Source organism: Ricinus communis, chromosome 5 (assembly GCF_019578655.1).
Source record: "Ricinus communis isolate WT05 ecotype wild-type chromosome 5, ASM1957865v1, whole genome shotgun sequence".
Classification (NCBI taxonomy): Eukaryota; Viridiplantae; Streptophyta; class Magnoliopsida; order Malpighiales; family Euphorbiaceae; genus Ricinus; species Ricinus communis.
The window spans coordinates 25,131,897-25,147,357 of NC_063260.1; the positions used below are offsets into that span (position 1 = coordinate 25,131,897).

The 15,461-nt window shown below is 33.9% G+C and overlaps 4 protein-coding genes across 7 annotated transcripts; 1 reads left to right on the forward strand and 3 right to left on the reverse strand.

Moving 5' to 3' along the window:
- Window positions 1-438: 438 nt before the first annotated feature.
- Window positions 439-6,417, reverse strand: LOC8266439. Its single transcript, XM_015716497.3, has 14 exons — window positions 5,996-6,417; window positions 4,910-5,558; window positions 4,541-4,658; window positions 4,329-4,449; window positions 4,152-4,241; window positions 3,730-4,023; window positions 3,548-3,655; window positions 3,107-3,178; window positions 2,769-2,855; window positions 2,442-2,513; window positions 2,240-2,329; window positions 1,662-1,769; window positions 1,102-1,170; window positions 439-833 (listed from the first exon to the last, which is right to left on the reverse strand). Exons 1-14 carry the CDS (start codon window positions 6,248-6,250, stop codon window positions 759-761), a joined length of 2,208 nt encoding a protein of 735 aa, XP_015571983.2. The 5' UTR covers window positions 6,251-6,417; the 3' UTR covers window positions 439-758.
- A 622-nt stretch (window positions 6,418-7,039) lies between these two features.
- LOC8266440 (LIM domain-containing protein WLIM2b) lies at window positions 7,040-8,657 on the reverse strand. Its single transcript, XM_002509722.4, has 5 exons — window positions 8,364-8,657; window positions 8,181-8,280; window positions 8,055-8,077; window positions 7,867-7,956; window positions 7,040-7,654 (listed from the first exon to the last, which is right to left on the reverse strand). Exons 1-5 carry the CDS (start codon window positions 8,496-8,498, stop codon window positions 7,355-7,357), a joined length of 648 nt encoding a protein of 215 aa, XP_002509768.1. The 5' UTR covers window positions 8,499-8,657; the 3' UTR covers window positions 7,040-7,354.
- Window positions 8,658-9,657: 1,000 nt separating this feature from the next.
- On the forward strand, window positions 9,658-11,390 carry LOC8266441 (EKC/KEOPS complex subunit TPRKB). The gene is made up of 6 exons (XM_002509723.4): window positions 9,658-9,856; window positions 10,400-10,466; window positions 10,585-10,707; window positions 10,796-10,879; window positions 10,959-11,045; window positions 11,154-11,390. The coding sequence occupies exons 1-6, from the start codon at window positions 9,789-9,791 to the stop codon at window positions 11,238-11,240; spliced, it is 516 nt and encodes a 171-aa protein (XP_002509769.2). The 5' UTR covers window positions 9,658-9,788; the 3' UTR covers window positions 11,241-11,390.
- An 805-nt stretch (window positions 11,391-12,195) lies between these two features.
- Window positions 12,196-14,494, reverse strand: LOC8266442 (remorin 1.4). Of its 4 annotated transcripts, none has more exons than XM_048375098.1 (5): window positions 14,140-14,494; window positions 13,047-13,097; window positions 12,853-12,940; window positions 12,696-12,777; window positions 12,196-12,587 (listed from the first exon to the last, which is right to left on the reverse strand). In XM_048375098.1, exons 3-5 carry the CDS (start codon window positions 12,933-12,935, stop codon window positions 12,387-12,389), a joined length of 366 nt encoding a protein of 121 aa, XP_048231055.1. In that variant the 5' UTR covers window positions 12,936-12,940; window positions 13,047-13,097; window positions 14,140-14,494; the 3' UTR covers window positions 12,196-12,386. The 4 variants fall into 4 exon arrangements, with proteins under 4 accessions (XP_048231055.1, XP_048231053.1, XP_048231056.1 ...); XM_048375096.1 differs by having other exon boundaries at window positions 14,136-14,492; XM_048375099.1 differs by lacking the exon at window positions 14,140-14,494 and adding an exon at window positions 13,921-14,089.
- Window positions 14,495-15,461: the final 967 nt, after the last annotated feature.

Sequence of the window (15,461 nt, forward strand, 5' to 3'; positions counted from 1 at the left end):
AGGTAAGTTTGCCCCATGTGGGTACAAGTTTACCCCTGCAAAATAATACTATATTTGGTAAAACAAGCTAAGATTTATAAAGTAAATGGAATTAAAATTTTAAAAGATAAGATAGCATTTTTAATTTTATTTTATTTAAAAATAATGAATAATAATTAAAGATTTTAAAGATAATATATAAAATTTGTTAAACTATGCACTCATTTAATGAGAACGAGTCCAATTTGAAGAATATTTGGAGATTTTCAAAAACCTTACCACACGAATCCTATTCTAAAACTTCATAAAACCTCTAATAACATTGTAGAAACTTTGTTAGGCAATTACTTACTGCAAGTGGAAGGGTTGAGATGTTGAGGTCAAAGGATTGATACCAACATACCTCCACTATCTAATGATTCAGAGGCCCATTCAACTAACGAGGAAACAAAAAAAAAGGGCCAAGAAAGAAGAATCACATATAAAGAAAAAAAGAAATAAGTATCACTCCTAAAATATGATACAACATGAACTGAATTTTCTGATCAACTGTGACTATAACCTGTAAATTTGACAACCCTTTATATCAATACTTCCTTTCTATTACACCGTGAAAAGCACCACTCTGCCCTCTAAAGAATGAGAAACAGTAGAAACAAGATCTTGTCTTTACTCTCTAAAAGACTTCAGAGCCAATCTTGTAGTCTCAATATAGCAACATATTATATCATCCAAGAGGACTGTCTAGAAGATTAAACAAAAGTTGCACTGGCAATAAACTATTCCACTCTGTAAGTGCATGATAAAATTGTTGATTTCATTTCTTCTTTATCCAATGATGCTTCAACTATCACCTGCTCCAATTAAAGAAATTGTCATCATGCTTAGATTTTATGGTGTCACAATGCAAATATGATAGTCAGCCTCTCTTATCAACTTCAAATGTTCTTAGGAATTAAATGTTCAAATGTTCTGAGAAGTAATTAATGCTTTCATCTCAATGGTCTAAGCAAATTGCAACTTTCAATTCACTTAAATTCATATCTCTGGAGGTAAGGAGAGTACAAGTAATCCCATTACTTAAACAGTTGCAGCAGACTAGCAAAGTTGTAAAATTTCTACCTCTTGTACTTTGTTTCCAGATCGAGCAAGCAATTTATATTGGTTCTCAAACATGGATGCCATATACACCTGCAACAAAAAAATGAATGGATGAGATTATGCAAAGATCAGATTGGCAAGTAAATAAGTAATTTTCAGAGAACTAACAAGAAATCTTGATAATTACAACCAGATGGAGGTGAGTACGGGACTGCAGCTTTTTCATGGTTTAGTTTAGAAAGACTATACTAGAGGAGAGTACACTCAAAGCTGTACTTAAGAGGAGGTAGGGAAGAGAGATGAAAGAAAGAAGAGATTTTACTTGAATAGTTCAGCCAATGTTGAGTAGGCTTAATGGTCTCAGCTATCTGCAACTTTGACCTTTCTCACAGGTGTAACTCATTTTCAATTTGTGTTAATTTGGACTATCAACTTTTGGAATTGTTTCATCTATCCAGGTCCTAAATGGAACATGCCATTGCTAACCTTGCGTACCCATGTGGAAGGACCTGATAGGTCTAAGGCAAATAAGTCTACCTATGTATTCGTCAACAATACTTAAGCATGCAAAACCTAGTTACCTGAAATGTTGGAGCTAACCCAGGACTCAAGAAAAAACGACCTTTAGATACAGACTGAATCCCTTTGGTTTGTTGAAGTTCTTTGATAAGTGATTCCACATCAGCCCACTGTCGATTCCAAAGCAGAAAGGGTCAGGAACATTTGTAAAACCCAACGTATAAGAAATAGGGAGTGAAAGAGAGCAATAGTTATTATATATACTTCTGTCAGCATAAACATGCATCAGAGAAAAGTTTCCAACATACAAATCACGAGTAACACCACATGAGCATCATTACCACATGACCACAGGGGTAATTATTACAATTGCAACTTTACAAACATCACCAATTCAAAGTACATTTCACCCATTTGCATGCATAAATCCTATTTGGAAAGTCGTGCTTTATCATTCAAAGTATGTTGGCTCAAACCCCTCTTTTTCTAGCTCCTTTAGTTTCATGAATAGCATCAATACAATAACTTCAAGTTCATTCTTATTGGAAAAGAAATTCTTTTACTTCATCAGAAAAAAGGGACAAAGAAAATACAATGGCATGAGCAAAAAAGTTCCAACATATAGAACGGAAAGAAAAACCTCAGAATCTGCCTCCGCTGCTTGTAATCTCCCATCCATGGAATCACGATCACCAACCACAGACTCCAAGGCCTCAATCAATGGATCAGGCTGCCGATATGAAAGAAACAAGAAATACATGTAACATACAGCCAAATATATTCTTAGAATAAAACAGTACGAGTAACATACAGTCAAATAAGTTCTTAGAATAATTAATTACCGTAATCTCCTTTAAAGATAAGAAAATTCGTTCAAGAGTGAAATCCATTTGATGAACTTTTGCCTCCACAATCTGAGACCAGAAAGATTGCTTTAAATGTTCCAATTTGTAGAATGCACAAACAAGCAATTAAAGCAGGATAAGCAATGCATAAAGGACTCGAGTGACTTCGCTGCAAGAAACGCAGTAATACAGGATAGAAAGTAGACCCAAAGTAGAGTGCTCATATGCCAAGACTTTTCAAAGTTATTGTCTGTATTTGTCACCGTACAGGTTAAAGTTGAAGAAATATCAAGCTGCAATTTAGGATAAAGTAAATTGATATACCTGACCAACTTTAAAATATGATGCAGGGTCTAACGTCGCATCCCATGACACCTCCGTCTGGTGAATTAATGCAGGCACACCTTCAACCTACATAAGTTCCTTTATGTTAAGCTATTAAAAAGAAAAATCTAACTGTGAGTTATGGATTCTTAGTTACTACTCCATATTAAGAGGTTGTACTTGATTAATGACATGTATTGATATGATCTCCCAAAAATTATCCAAATCTCCTTAATGCGCAATCATTATAGTAGCAGTGAAATCTTACTAAGAAACTTGCTTCTAAGAACATGGGCAGAAATGGTCTTCAATATCTCAAAAAATATAAAGTATTGTACCTCAACAAAAATTCCAAAGTATGTTATTTTCTTGATGCAGCATTTCACAACGTCGCCAATTTGAAGTTTAGCCTGCAATAACGGATGGTATAAGAGATTCAAGTCCTGATATATACCTCATCATTAATTGAACAACACACTTTTGGACAAACATAAATTGGGGATGCTTAAAGAGTACCCTGCTCATTCAGAACCAAATCAAACTAGCAATCCTAAGTTTCATTGTAGTAGAGCCTTTTATGCATCAGTATTATGAACAAGTACGGTAAAATGAAATGCTAGACAAGGACGCCTTCAACATGAAACAATTAAAATTATAGATACAACAACTGCCATTCTATAAGTATGCTAAATGTGTTAGAGCAGGTAAATTTGCATTTGAAAGTACTAAAGAGATAGAGTGAAGATAAATAATCATTGCTCCTAAAAATGTTTCCTCACCATAAGGTTTCTCTTTCTCTGAACTGACTCTTCCTTCTCTTTAGGCCTCAGAGAAAATGTTAGTTTCCGCAGTATTTTGTCAGCCACTACCACATTCACCTTAATTTTCTGCAAATAAATAGTCCATCAAGATCAAAAGCAAATAGAAATTAGAATTCATAAATCAAGACATCTCCGCTAACCTGACCAACAAATGAGGACAAGAATTTGAGTTTCTCTTGGTCATAAATCCTTAGAAGATCTTCCAGCTTCATATTTGGTGTAATTTCTCCTCCAATTTTTTTGTTAATTTCTTGATCCGCACTTGAATCAAAGTTCTTGTCCAAGACATCATAACTTCCAATAATTCCTAAATTTTGCTTATACATTGATGGGTCTAGCCCTTTCTGTTTCAACCAAGACTCAAATGCTAAGAACTTCCATTTGGCCACAAGATTACGGTACGGCAAAAATCCTACCAATGAGCCAAAAGATACCTGTAATATAACTGCATCAAACTTAGAACTAGAAAGTACACATCACTTCAAATAAAAATGAAAAGAAATAGGTGAACACAAAGCACATGTAGAAGTTCATTTCACCAGTTCTTTGTAGCTGGACTTACAATAAAGCCTCTTGTGCTAGCGCTAACTAACTCCACTTCACCCCTATTTCCTGTCTTGAAGAGATCTTCCGCCCTGGACCAGTCAGCATCCTACAATTTCATAAAATTCACAGAAATACGAAATTATATATAACAAAAAAGTAACTAGAAAGTGTGAAAAAAGATATAATAACTGACCTCTATTGGTGATATAGGTGGGAGATTTTTAAGTTCATCAGCATTTCCATAACTTTCAGGATGCAGAAGAGTTGTCTCTTCTCTAGTTGATGCCAATGTTTCTTTCACATATTGGTCTAATCTATAACAAGTCAACATGTTAAAAAGTGTTTTTGAGTACAACTGAGACAAGCAAGCACAGATATACAAATTTAAAATACAACTCGGTTTACCTCTTTGGCTTTCCTTGCAGAGTAGTATCAACTGAGAACTTGACGGAATCATCTACCAATTTTTTATCAGATTGATCATCTGTGGGCCCAATATTGCTTTTCTCAAGAGGCTGCATTCCTTCAAAACAAAACAGAAAACTATTCTTTTTGATTCCAACTGAAAGGAAATTTGTCTAGCCTAAGAGGCAAAAGACCAGTTCTTATAAGTTATAAGCAAAAATCTTAAGTTCAAATTATGCTAGGAAATTAAAAGTAAAATGGTAATTAGAAAAATACGTCCCAAGTTTAAAGCTGCACAGAAGTAGTAACATTCCAACTATAAGAGGATCTTTATAAAGCAATGCAGTTCATAACCTAATTCAGAATTACCTTCAAGCTCTTGTTCCTTTGGAACTGAACTGCCCACAGTTTCTGAAGATTCATCAACATCACTCACTGAAGTTTCAGGCTTCTTCAATAGTGTAAAACCACTATATTTAATATCATCCTCTTCTTTCCCTGTTCCCAATTCAGTTGCGCCATTGCTAATTTTAGTCTCAGCCCCATCCAAAGACTCTTGCTTTTCCTCAACACTCACTGGTTCTGGCTTTCTCAATAGAGTCATATCACTAAACTTCTCATTGGCTTGATTATTTCTCATTTTCAATGTCAGATTTGGTTGGATCCTTACTTTAGACCTTGAAGATGGCTTATCTTCCACATCATCCTCAACAAACATAGCTGGCTTTCTCAAGATAACATTAGGAATACTACGCTTAGTATAATCTATGGTTTTTTCAATTGGTTTACTTAGCTTGTTTATCTCCGGTAGTTTTAACTTCTCATCAGTTTGAAACTTAACTCCTTCTTTGGGAACAGGCCTTACCAAATTCAGACCATCCAGCGAATTTGACGATTTCTTATCCTTAGCGACATCAAATGGAAGCTCCTTTATTTCCACTATTCTGCCCTTGTTCTTGTAAAATGATTTTTCAACTTCAAGATAAGACACGTCTGGGTTTGCCTTTCTAGCCATTATCTAGCAACCAATAGCCACTATATCAAACTCCCAGAATATAAAAGCATTGCCTCATAAAAACTTGGACTTCCAGAAGGTTGCAAAATTCAATTTCCTTGAATACTCAAAATTAAATTCAAGGAGAAACACAAATGAATAAGAATAACAAAAAAAAAAAGTGCCTTGGCAAGGGCAAGTATTATAAAACGTTACCTTATAAAAACTTGAACTTATATAGCAGTAAGTTAGAATGATTCAATTTTCTTGAGTACACATTACCAAATTCAAGAAAAGCAAAGTTTTACGTGAAGAAGAAAAATTGGCAATCTTAATAAAACATCACCTGATAAAAACTTGAACTTTATAGCAGTAAGTTATAAAAAAAAAAAATTCAATTTTCTTGAATACCAATAATCAAATTCAAGAGAAAACAATTAAAAGATAGTAGAAATAATAACCTTAGCAAGAGTAAGTTTTGGGTCTTCACCAAGCATGCGGCCAAACTTGAGCTCCATTTGGTCGTATTGGTCAAGTTTAGGCTCATCTTCTTTAGCCGCATAAACCACTAATTTGTTCTTTCTAGGAAACCATAATTCTCTTCTTCTACTACTTGTTATTCTCGTATTTACTCTTACTGAAAGTGAAGGAAAGATTGATTTATTAGCAGTGGTGGTGCTGCTAGCAGTGACGGTGGCGAGAGTAAGACCGTCCATTTCTGGGAATTGAAGAGTAATCTCATCAGATGGTGATTAATGGCATTGAAACCTTTCCACAAAAATATGAGCTTTTCTTCTTCTTTTTTTCCTTTTTGGAGGTTGGGGATAGAATATGGCTAGAGGAGGAGGAGGAGGAGGATAAATGAAAGAAAGGAAATGGGCTGAAGAGGGAAGGAGTGTGAGGTTTATCTGTCAGTTTAATGCTTACGTGGCTGTAATTGTTTGCTATGTTGTAATTACATTTTAATTTTATGTCCTCTTGGAACTTGCCACGTTGACAATGGATATTACTTGAAAAATGAACAAAATCAGAAGATTCTAGTTTTGTAAACTACATGTTTAAGTTGTCTCTCTGCAATTTTAGGGTCGCTTCTAAGCTGCAAACGTTTGATCAGTTTTCACATATTTGAACTTTCAAGAACATCATTTTTAGCCTTAAAAGATAAAAAAATTCTTATTATAAATGAGGAATTTAAACTTAAAAAGTTAGGCAATGTCATTATTTTATTCATGGATGATATGGTAAAATAAATTCACTTAAAAAAATTAATTTTGTATGTGATTAAGTTGGAAAAATCTTTCAGATCGAAGACCAAATCCACCATAGGATTCTAATTAAACCTAATAAGCATATAATATCCTTAATCGGACCAACTTAGTATGCCGAAAAGATTTTGATATTCGTATTCATAGTGTTTACTATAAAGTGATAATGTGTAGTGGGTAAACAATTACGATGAAAAAGAGAGGATGGAAGAACAAGTTAATCTCACAATCAATCCAAGATAATCAAAACGAAACAATAGCTCCTCCAAATTAGATTAATTTGACTGCCATTTGGAAATCCTACCCATAAGAGTTAAAAATGAAAAATTCAACTTCCTTCATCTTGTCCCTGATAATTAAGATATGCAAAACCTTCCCCGTTTTGGTCTTGCAACTGTTAAGAATCTTAACATCCAAGCCCCAATCAAAACAAGAAATTTTCATGGTTGGCTTGGAGTGAAAATTTTCCTAGGAAAAAAACCCAGTTTAGCTATTCCAATTTCCATATAACAAGGACAACATTAGGGACTAATCACATCCATATTCTTATGGGGGTTACGATTGCTCTTGTGCAACTGCTGCAGCCTCTTCTGTTTCTGGTTCTGCTTCTGTTTCTGCTGCTTTGGTTTCTTCTCCTTCTTCAGTTTTCTCTTCTGCCGTATTCTGAATATTCTTCTTTACTGAGGCAGACTTGGTCAGATAACTGTAGGAGCCTTTCTCCTTGAACAACTGAGCGAAATGAGGCTTGCAGTAAATGAAACCATCAAGAGCAGCATAAGTTGATGGTGTTAGGTAGCAGCCACCATGAGAGCACCTGAAGCATGATTTGTGATAGAATTCTCCCTCCACGCTCAACTGTTACAGAAATTATGTTTCGAGCAATAAGATCCTATATACACCTGTCTAATCTTTATAAAAGGAAAATGAAAATTCTGATTTGGCTAGGTCGAGGGATTGTCAGGATTACATTTTCTGACCGCTCCATTCGCCATTAAGAGTTTTCTGAAGCTAAAAGAATTACAGTACTAATAATAACTGGAAATAAGTAAAAGGAAATGGTTTCTGACCTTCTCTAATGGGTATGCAGTTTTCTTGCATTTTGCACATTTGTCTTGGGTGCCAGAAAACAAGGAGGACAGTTTGCTAGGAGTCTTAACCTGCAGAATACAGAAAATGAAATTTGCGTCAAACTTAAAGAAAATGCTACCAAAGAAACAACAGGCATACATTTATGTATAAAGAATAATTTACATACCAATCCATTTTTCTTCTCTACAGCTGAAAGATCATAATTGAAGGAACAAAGTATTAGCAAATCATAAAAAAATCTGTTCTTAGAAAAAAGAAAAAACAAAAGAAATATAATATAATAGGTTCTTACATGATGGGAATTTTTTACCAAAACTGCCCGTCTCCCTAAAGAGTTGCTCAAAGTGAGGTTTGCAGTACAAGACTCCCTCCATTGAGGAATAGCTGCTCATCTGAAAACATATATAAATCATTAACAATAACCAGAAAAGGAAAATGACTAACAAAGATTGGAAACTATATATAAAAATTGTACCACAAGACGTCCATCGCAGTGACTGCACTTGAAGCAAGTCTTATGATAAGAAATGCCATCAGCTGTGATCATCTCAATGAAATGAACTGTCTTATCACAGGCCTTGCATTTCTCTGTTGTTCCACTGAAACCCATGATTACTGTATTGTTTTATGTGAATCTAATTGAAAACAAGAGAGCTTCTGTAAATCAACAACAAACTGTTTTGAGTTCAAGTTTCTATCCCACAAAAAGTTTTGAGATAGAATTTTGAACTCTCAAGATTCGCCGTTGGCTTGTTTTGTAGCAGATTATCGATCAAGTATATATAGTAGAAATGGTTCAGGAGACGTTTGAAGGAGAATTCTCAGCATATTTGAGCCACTAGAAAATTGGTCTTCCTATGAACTAAAGATGGATCAGATTCTTGACCAAAGATAGTCCTGATTATATGGATCATTCCTTAACTAATTTCTTTTTTTTTTTTGGTTTCTTTTTTAATTTTATTTTCTGTAATTTTGCATTTTTTATTAATTCAAAGTTGTACTGACTAAATCTCAACCTTTTCTCTTTTTCTTTGATATTTTTTGAATCTTGTTAAATACTTATTAACCCAAAATATGTTTTATATAGTAAATTTATTTTTCTTTTATTTATTACGAAGATGATACAAATTTAAGATTATCTAATATAATTAATTGTTTTAAAAAGTATAATAAATTAAACGATGATGTAATTTTACAAATTTTATCATCTTAGCCATTATTTTTTTGTTATTGACGATATAATTGTGTTATTAGTGACATAATATTGTTATTGTGATTTTTGTTTTATATTGAAGAAAGAAATCAAAATAATTTCTAGGCACTTCGATTTTAAATAAAAAATATTTTATATATAACGAATCAAAGAAAATTTTCAATATTACTAACTATATATTTCTAATATATTATGAAATTTAAAGATTTTGCATATTTGATATATTTATGAATAAATTATAAATTTTTATTATGTGAAATATGAACTTCTACTGAAATAAATTATTTTAAGTGAAATAAAATAATTAAGATATGATGTAAAAAATTATAAGTCAAAATATTATTTTTGGTTCGATTTAGGTAAATCTCACTTTAGTTTAGTTTATTTCTTTTAGTTATAAATAAAATATATATTTACTATTAAATTAAGTTTTATGTGGTACAGTATTAATAGAAGTTATTTGAAAATTGATAAATAATTGATGGTGAATTTTCCTATAGTTACAAAATAATATCTGGAGGCACACAACCAATTGACCGACCGGATATCACATAAAATCTATTAACCAGACCTAACCAACTAAACCATTCAAACGGTTTCCTTCTCTTTTCAGCTGCAATCTTCTTTTTCCTTCAAACACCTATAAACCACACTCAAGCGCCGCCACTACTACAGCACCGGCCAACCATGAAGGTTTTTAATGTCAACGGGAACACCCTTTCTCTTGCTCTTTTTGCTGATGTCACCAATTCCAAGTAACTCATCTCTCTTTCTCTCTGTTTTCGTGTGCTTTTTCTATTTCTTGTTTCTTGTTTGAAAATCCTCCATCCTCAGTTTAGTTGCGTCCAAACGGAGCTTGTAATCAAGTTGGAGATATGTTTTTTCTTCTTGCTTTCTTAATTTCTGTAGAGATTCAATATAAAGTAACTTTTATTAAGTGTGTTTTAATGTTCTTGCAATTGAAGTTTGACACAATGTTAATTTCAATATTAGGCTGAGCATTGCACATTTGTTTTAGTCTTGGGATGTCAAAGTTTAGGCCTTACAACAATCTTAAAATGTAAAAGCTTTCAACTCGGGGTGCACAAAACAGAAACTTCTACAGTTGTTTTCTTTTCTATGTTTAATTGCTTTACTCACGTCAATACATGTGATTTCTAGTAAGAAGTTATTATGGTCACTGTGGAATGCTATGGTCATGATCTAAACGCTGCCAATATGCTACAAAGTGCTTCAAGAAGAGAAATTAGTGAGTCTAGTGTTTACTTAAGCACTGAGATGCCTTCTTATCTTTGCAGGGAACTTCTAGACTCTATGCAAGCTGGAACCATGGAACCAGAAGTTGCTCTACTTAATGCCTCACTTGTATGCTTCCTCATAGACAGACTAATGAAACTCATTTCTTGTTTCCTTTCTATATCTTGTCAGCTTTTTGAACTATTTTTTTATAAGGTCATTCTAATGGGTTTAACTACCATGATAGATTCCAGATGTGTTTCCTCTTCTAGCTGCGGCACATAAGACACTTATAGCCAAATCTCGGGATTCATTGACAACACGGACTCTTCATTCTGAGCTTGTCTACAATTACTCGGGATCTAAGCATGTAACCTACTTTAACTGTCTTAAGCATGTTTGCACATCATTTAGTGTGTATATTTAAAGCCAACCTTTTTAGCTTGAACCCATTGTAGATTACAGAATCCTTGAAAAGATGTGGAATCTCTGAAAACTGTACATACATCCTAGCAGCTCGATTTAATGCTTCTGAAGATGAGGTGAGGGTAATCATATATATTGCAACATCAGCTTATTATTGCAGAAGTAATTAAGATGTTGTCTGTTCTGGCTACATAGATGAAAGCAGTGGAGAAACTCATTAATGGAACAGAAATAGATTTGAAGGACTTGGAAGGCAGGGCAAACCTAGCTCAAATACAGAAGGTTAGCGTGCAGGGGTCTTAGGCAATATTTTAGCTGTAATGTAGTCTCTATGTCCTGATAATGATATTTGCTTCTAGCTACTGATAATCAAATTTTGAAAATTTTCAGCACTACAAAATTTCTGGCCTGGAATCAGGGATATCCTCTCTTGCAGATGCTATTACTTGCCGTATAGCTGCCCGTGATGCATTATGAGAAGGACAAACTGTTACGTGGTTGTATTTATATTGTTGTAAACTTACTGTATGACAAATAAGACTGCTAGTTATGGTTAAACAAATTTATCAGACTAGATGCAGGAACCACAGTTTTAGGTTCCTAATCAAAGGTTAACATTCTTGATGATGACCAATGAATCTAACTCCTATGCATAATACTTCACGTAAAAGATCACTATACGTTTGATTTTCGTTTTTTTAGTGTATACTCCATGGAATATCAGTTAAAGACATCTCAACAGAATTCCAAGAGTTCAGTGGCTCGCCCCTGTGGGGATCAAAGAAAAATATGCGTTATGTAGTCCTAAGTTTGGAGATGATTTCCATGCTGGTGCTGTCTGAAGCTTATGCAAAAATCTCTATGTAACTACTGAATTCAAGGTTTTGGAGGTTAATTTAAATAATGGAGAGTGGTCAGAAGTGATGAGTTAAGGAAATAGATTATTCATGGGTTAGAATTCCTCAATTTCGGCAAAGGCCACTGGCAGTAATGGATGTAAGGCTAATCACATATACTTCACTGATCATGACATGGAAATGTGGAAGATACTGGTGGTTTTCACCATGGACGAGGCAAGGACATGGCCATCTAATACATGTTGGATCGAAGTATAAAGCCACTCTTGAGAGGTGAATATTTTAGTCCTGTTAAACCACCAGTTTGGTTTAAAGTTAACCCTTCGGCTGTGCTGATGCATTAGAAGTTGCCTTTTGTAAACAAATTTATACATGCATGTACTCTATGTTTCTTAAGCCTTTTAACTTGGTTTACTGTGTTAATATAGCTTGTTTATCTAAGGAGTTGATTAAGACCGAGCTTTGGAAGGTCAATACAGCTTAATAGCTTGTCTTGTAGTTTCTTTTATATGTTACTTCCAGTTGAAAGAGTTTGCCTTATTCTTCCCTAGTTTTAGAAGCTCCAAAGGCAATAGTCCAGTTCGAACTCCACGACTTATAGGTATGTCTGCCACATATAATTACATACCCAACAAGTTTTATGCTGTACAAATGGAAACACACATTACCACACCATCATTAATTTTCTGGAAACACCAACCAAACAACCGAAAGAATGAAAGAAACTATATTGCAAAACCTTAATTTCCTTTCTATTTTCTTTATATCAGCTGCCAAAGCATCCAAGACATCTTCCTGGTACATGCCCAACTGATCTGTATTGAGCTGCAGTTTCCTGTATCTTGAGACATTCTTCACCTTGTTTAGCTTGAACATTTGCTTTCTTCTCTTCTGCTGCCAAGTGGATTTCTGCCATTTTGTTCTTTGTTATTTCTTCATATTCACCCTTCTTCCTCTCCATTTTTTCCTATAAAAAACACAAGATAATTCAGTTCAGACACCTTTCACTTGAATAGACCATTTCATCAATTTGATGCATTCAATCTATTAAGGATTTCCAGAGAGTTTTTATTACCTCATATTTCTGTATTTTCGTCTCAACATATGCTCTCTTAGTGGTCTCCCAAGATCCAACGCAGTTGAGCTTCTTATGAACCCTGATTAATATAATTCAGTTTCTCTAACCAAGCAAAGTTTCTCATATACAAGGATTTGACACATATGCTTCTTACTTGTTCTCTACTTTAGCCTTTTCATTTTCTTCCCATGCCATAATCAAAGCATTTCTTTTCTCCAACTCAACCTTTTCAAACATGATATCTGAGACAACAATAAGGCAGAAGTTTTATAAATGAAAATTTCAAGATTGGAAGTTCAGAATTTTAAGAATCAGGCAAAGCCATTTCAAGATAGTACTGACTCATACCTCTGTCAGTTGAATCCTGTGAAGTTATCTTAGTCGCAGGATCTGCAACCTCTGCCTCATCAATAATTCAAAACACAAGATGAGAAGCTGTGAGATGCTTATTAAGAATTTAAAAGAAAAACATCCATGAGTCTGAAATTTTGAAGATTACTAAGATCCGCATGAATAGCTCAGTATTAACATCGGAATTTTCATGTAGGCTTTTCAAGTGCAAGAAAAAGAAAAAACTATACATTAAACAATAGCTTCTGCTCTATAAATGTTGAAGCCAATTTCTGAGTTTTGAAACAATGAAAAAAGAATTACTGTTACCGAGAGGTACATATGATATAAGAATTAGTATAAAACTTGGGCATAAAAGAATTCATATATCTAACGTTCCTACAGTGAGCATACAGCTTTTTGATAAAGATAGAAAACAAGTGTCCAACTAAAATATCAAATCATACCGACCAGCACAAATCTTGTATATCACCCCTTCTACTTTTCAGAAAGTCACTTTAACTAAATGTTAACAGTAAGTTATTAAATATGTAAAGAATAGTTTGTTTTTCTTTTCCGGCATTTGCTCATTCTTGTCAATGTATCTGCTTCTTACATAAGCTGAGCCTGAAAGAGAAATTTTCTGCTTTGCACACTTGAACAGTCCCATTACAACGCACAACCAAGGTTCCTATTAGCCTTACTGCTAAAAAATAAAATGTTCTGATGCTACACAACTAAAACTGAATGACGCTTAAAAGATCAACTCAGTTCTAAGGACTGGAAATAACCAAATGAGATTCAGGACTCCTAACAAATGAACCCACAATATGATTAAAACACCATATGCGGCCATATGGAAATGGATAAGTATACAAGATTAGATTATAACCTTTTAAGCAGTCAAAAGTTTAGAATCTTGAACATCCCATTAGTTAAAACATAGGATCCAAGATTCAAAGTACCTGCCCTTCACTTGAATGAGGTAAATTCCATTTTCTTAAAACAAGGAACATACACTGAAAACTTATACTTGTAAGTTTCATCTTGCTACTTTCTTTGAATTTCTAGATAACCAAACAGCAGAGAAAAAGAGGGAGTACATACTTACGGAGACTGGAGAATTGCTTTCTTTGAGTTCTTTAACAGGTTCCAAGACTTGAGCAAGTGTAGCCACAGAAGCAACCTACAGCTTTCTTAGGCTTGTCCTCCCCAAAATTTACTCTTTGAAATTTAGTGTCTTTAGATCAAAGAAATAATAATACTTACTACAAGACAACAGCTGTGACTGATATATGAGAGTCCCTGTCAAGATCAGCAGCAATAGAAGGAGTAAAAGAAGAAAGAAACTGTTGATGTAAATAAATGTGGAAAGTGTTGGTTGGGTAGTTAGAAAGGGAAGTTGAATATGGACAAAAATAGATCAAGCAAAATGTAGGCTTCTTAGGACTTTCCAAGGAAGGTGTATTCTTCTTATCCTTTCTATATGTTTCATAATGCTTAGCAAATTATTTACTTACGCCCTACCCTCAGCATAAAATCTTCTGGAGTATAATAAATACACATCATGAAAGGAACAGAAAAGGAAAAAAAAAAAAAACTAATCATGGTCTTTTCTAGAATGTTTTTGGTCCATTACATATTATGTACAACTATTCAGATTTTTACATCAAATGATCAATTAGTGGAGAAGAGGACTTTACTGAGACGCTTAAATTAGTTTATAATGACGCAGAATAAATTAAAAATCTGGAATTGGTTGGCAAATTTTATGGTCCCGGCGAGTTGCATCAAGCCTTGAAGCCTGAAGGCAACTTTACAACTACAAGAAAATAAATGATAAGTGAGGTCGGTGACAATATGAATGCCAAGATTAAGAATCGTAATCCAAAAAAAACAACTGGTTAGAATTTCCAGTTGCTGTCCTATTATAAAATTTCAGTACAATTTTTGGATCATCATTCGTTAATTATGCATATATAGATTAACAAATAACCATATTCAATAATTGTCCTTTTGCATTTTTCTCTATGCTCATGGTTAAACCTGTTCATGACTTCGGATCTTGATTCACTTGAAATTTTTTGAATTTAATTATATAATTTTCTCTTTAATTGCTTAAATTCAAAACTATAAAAGTTTAATTACTTTTTAGCAAGACGACTCGCTCAACAAATTTAGTCTGATTCAAAAATTATATATATTTCTTTTTATTTTTAAGGCAGATTTAGCTTGGTTTGAAAGCTTAGTCCCGTATAAGCAAGCTTGAGCTTAATATCACGAACTTAGGCTTAGAGATTAGCCAAGTGTCGTGACACTTAGTTAACTTGTGTATTAAAGTCGAACTAAGTAAGCCTAGATACGAGTTAGAAGGGATTCTAGGTGAGCAAAGTATGCAGCAAGGGTTTAGGACTAGAGTAGAGTAGAGTTAAA

Coding starts and splice junctions, on each gene's coding strand:
- LOC8266442 (XM_048375098.1), bottom strand. CDS start 12,935: ATGTTTGAAAAGGTTGAGTTGGAGAAAAGAAATGCTTTGATTATGGCA. Junction 12,778..12,852: donor AAGGCTAAAGTAGAGAACAA/GTAAGAAGCATA, acceptor TATATTAATCAG/GGTTCATAAGAAGCTCAACT. Junction 12,588..12,695: donor CGAAAATACAGAAATATGAG/GTAATAAAAACT, acceptor TGTTTTTTATAG/GAAAAAATGGAGAGGAAGAA.
- LOC8266439 (XM_015716497.3), bottom strand. CDS start 6,250: ATGGACGGTCTTACTCTCGCCACCGTCACTGCTAGCAGCACCACCACT. Junction 4,242..4,328: donor CACCTATATCACCAATAGAG/GTCAGTTATTAT, acceptor ATGAAATTGTAG/GATGCTGACTGGTCCAGGGC. Junction 2,856..3,106: donor ACTTTGGAATTTTTGTTGAG/GTACAATACTTT, acceptor GAACTTATGTAG/GTTGAAGGTGTGCCTGCATT.
- LOC8266440 (XM_002509722.4), bottom strand. CDS start 8,498: ATGGGTTTCAGTGGAACAACAGAGAAATGCAAGGCCTGTGATAAGACA. Junction 8,078..8,180: donor TGGTAAAAAATTCCCATCAT/GTAAGAACCTAT, acceptor ATGATCTTTCAG/CTGTAGAGAAGAAAAATGGA. Junction 7,655..7,866: donor CTGCATACCCATTAGAGAAG/GTCAGAAACCAT, acceptor TTTCTGTAACAG/TTGAGCGTGGAGGGAGAATT.
- LOC8266441 (XM_002509723.4), top strand. CDS start 9,789: ATGAAGGTTTTTAATGTCAACGGGAACACCCTTTCTCTTGCTCTTTTT. Junction 9,857..10,399: donor GCTGATGTCACCAATTCCAA/GTAACTCATCTC, acceptor TTATCTTTGCAG/GGAACTTCTAGACTCTATGC. Junction 10,880..10,958: donor TTAATGCTTCTGAAGATGAG/GTGAGGGTAATC, acceptor CTGGCTACATAG/ATGAAAGCAGTGGAGAAACT.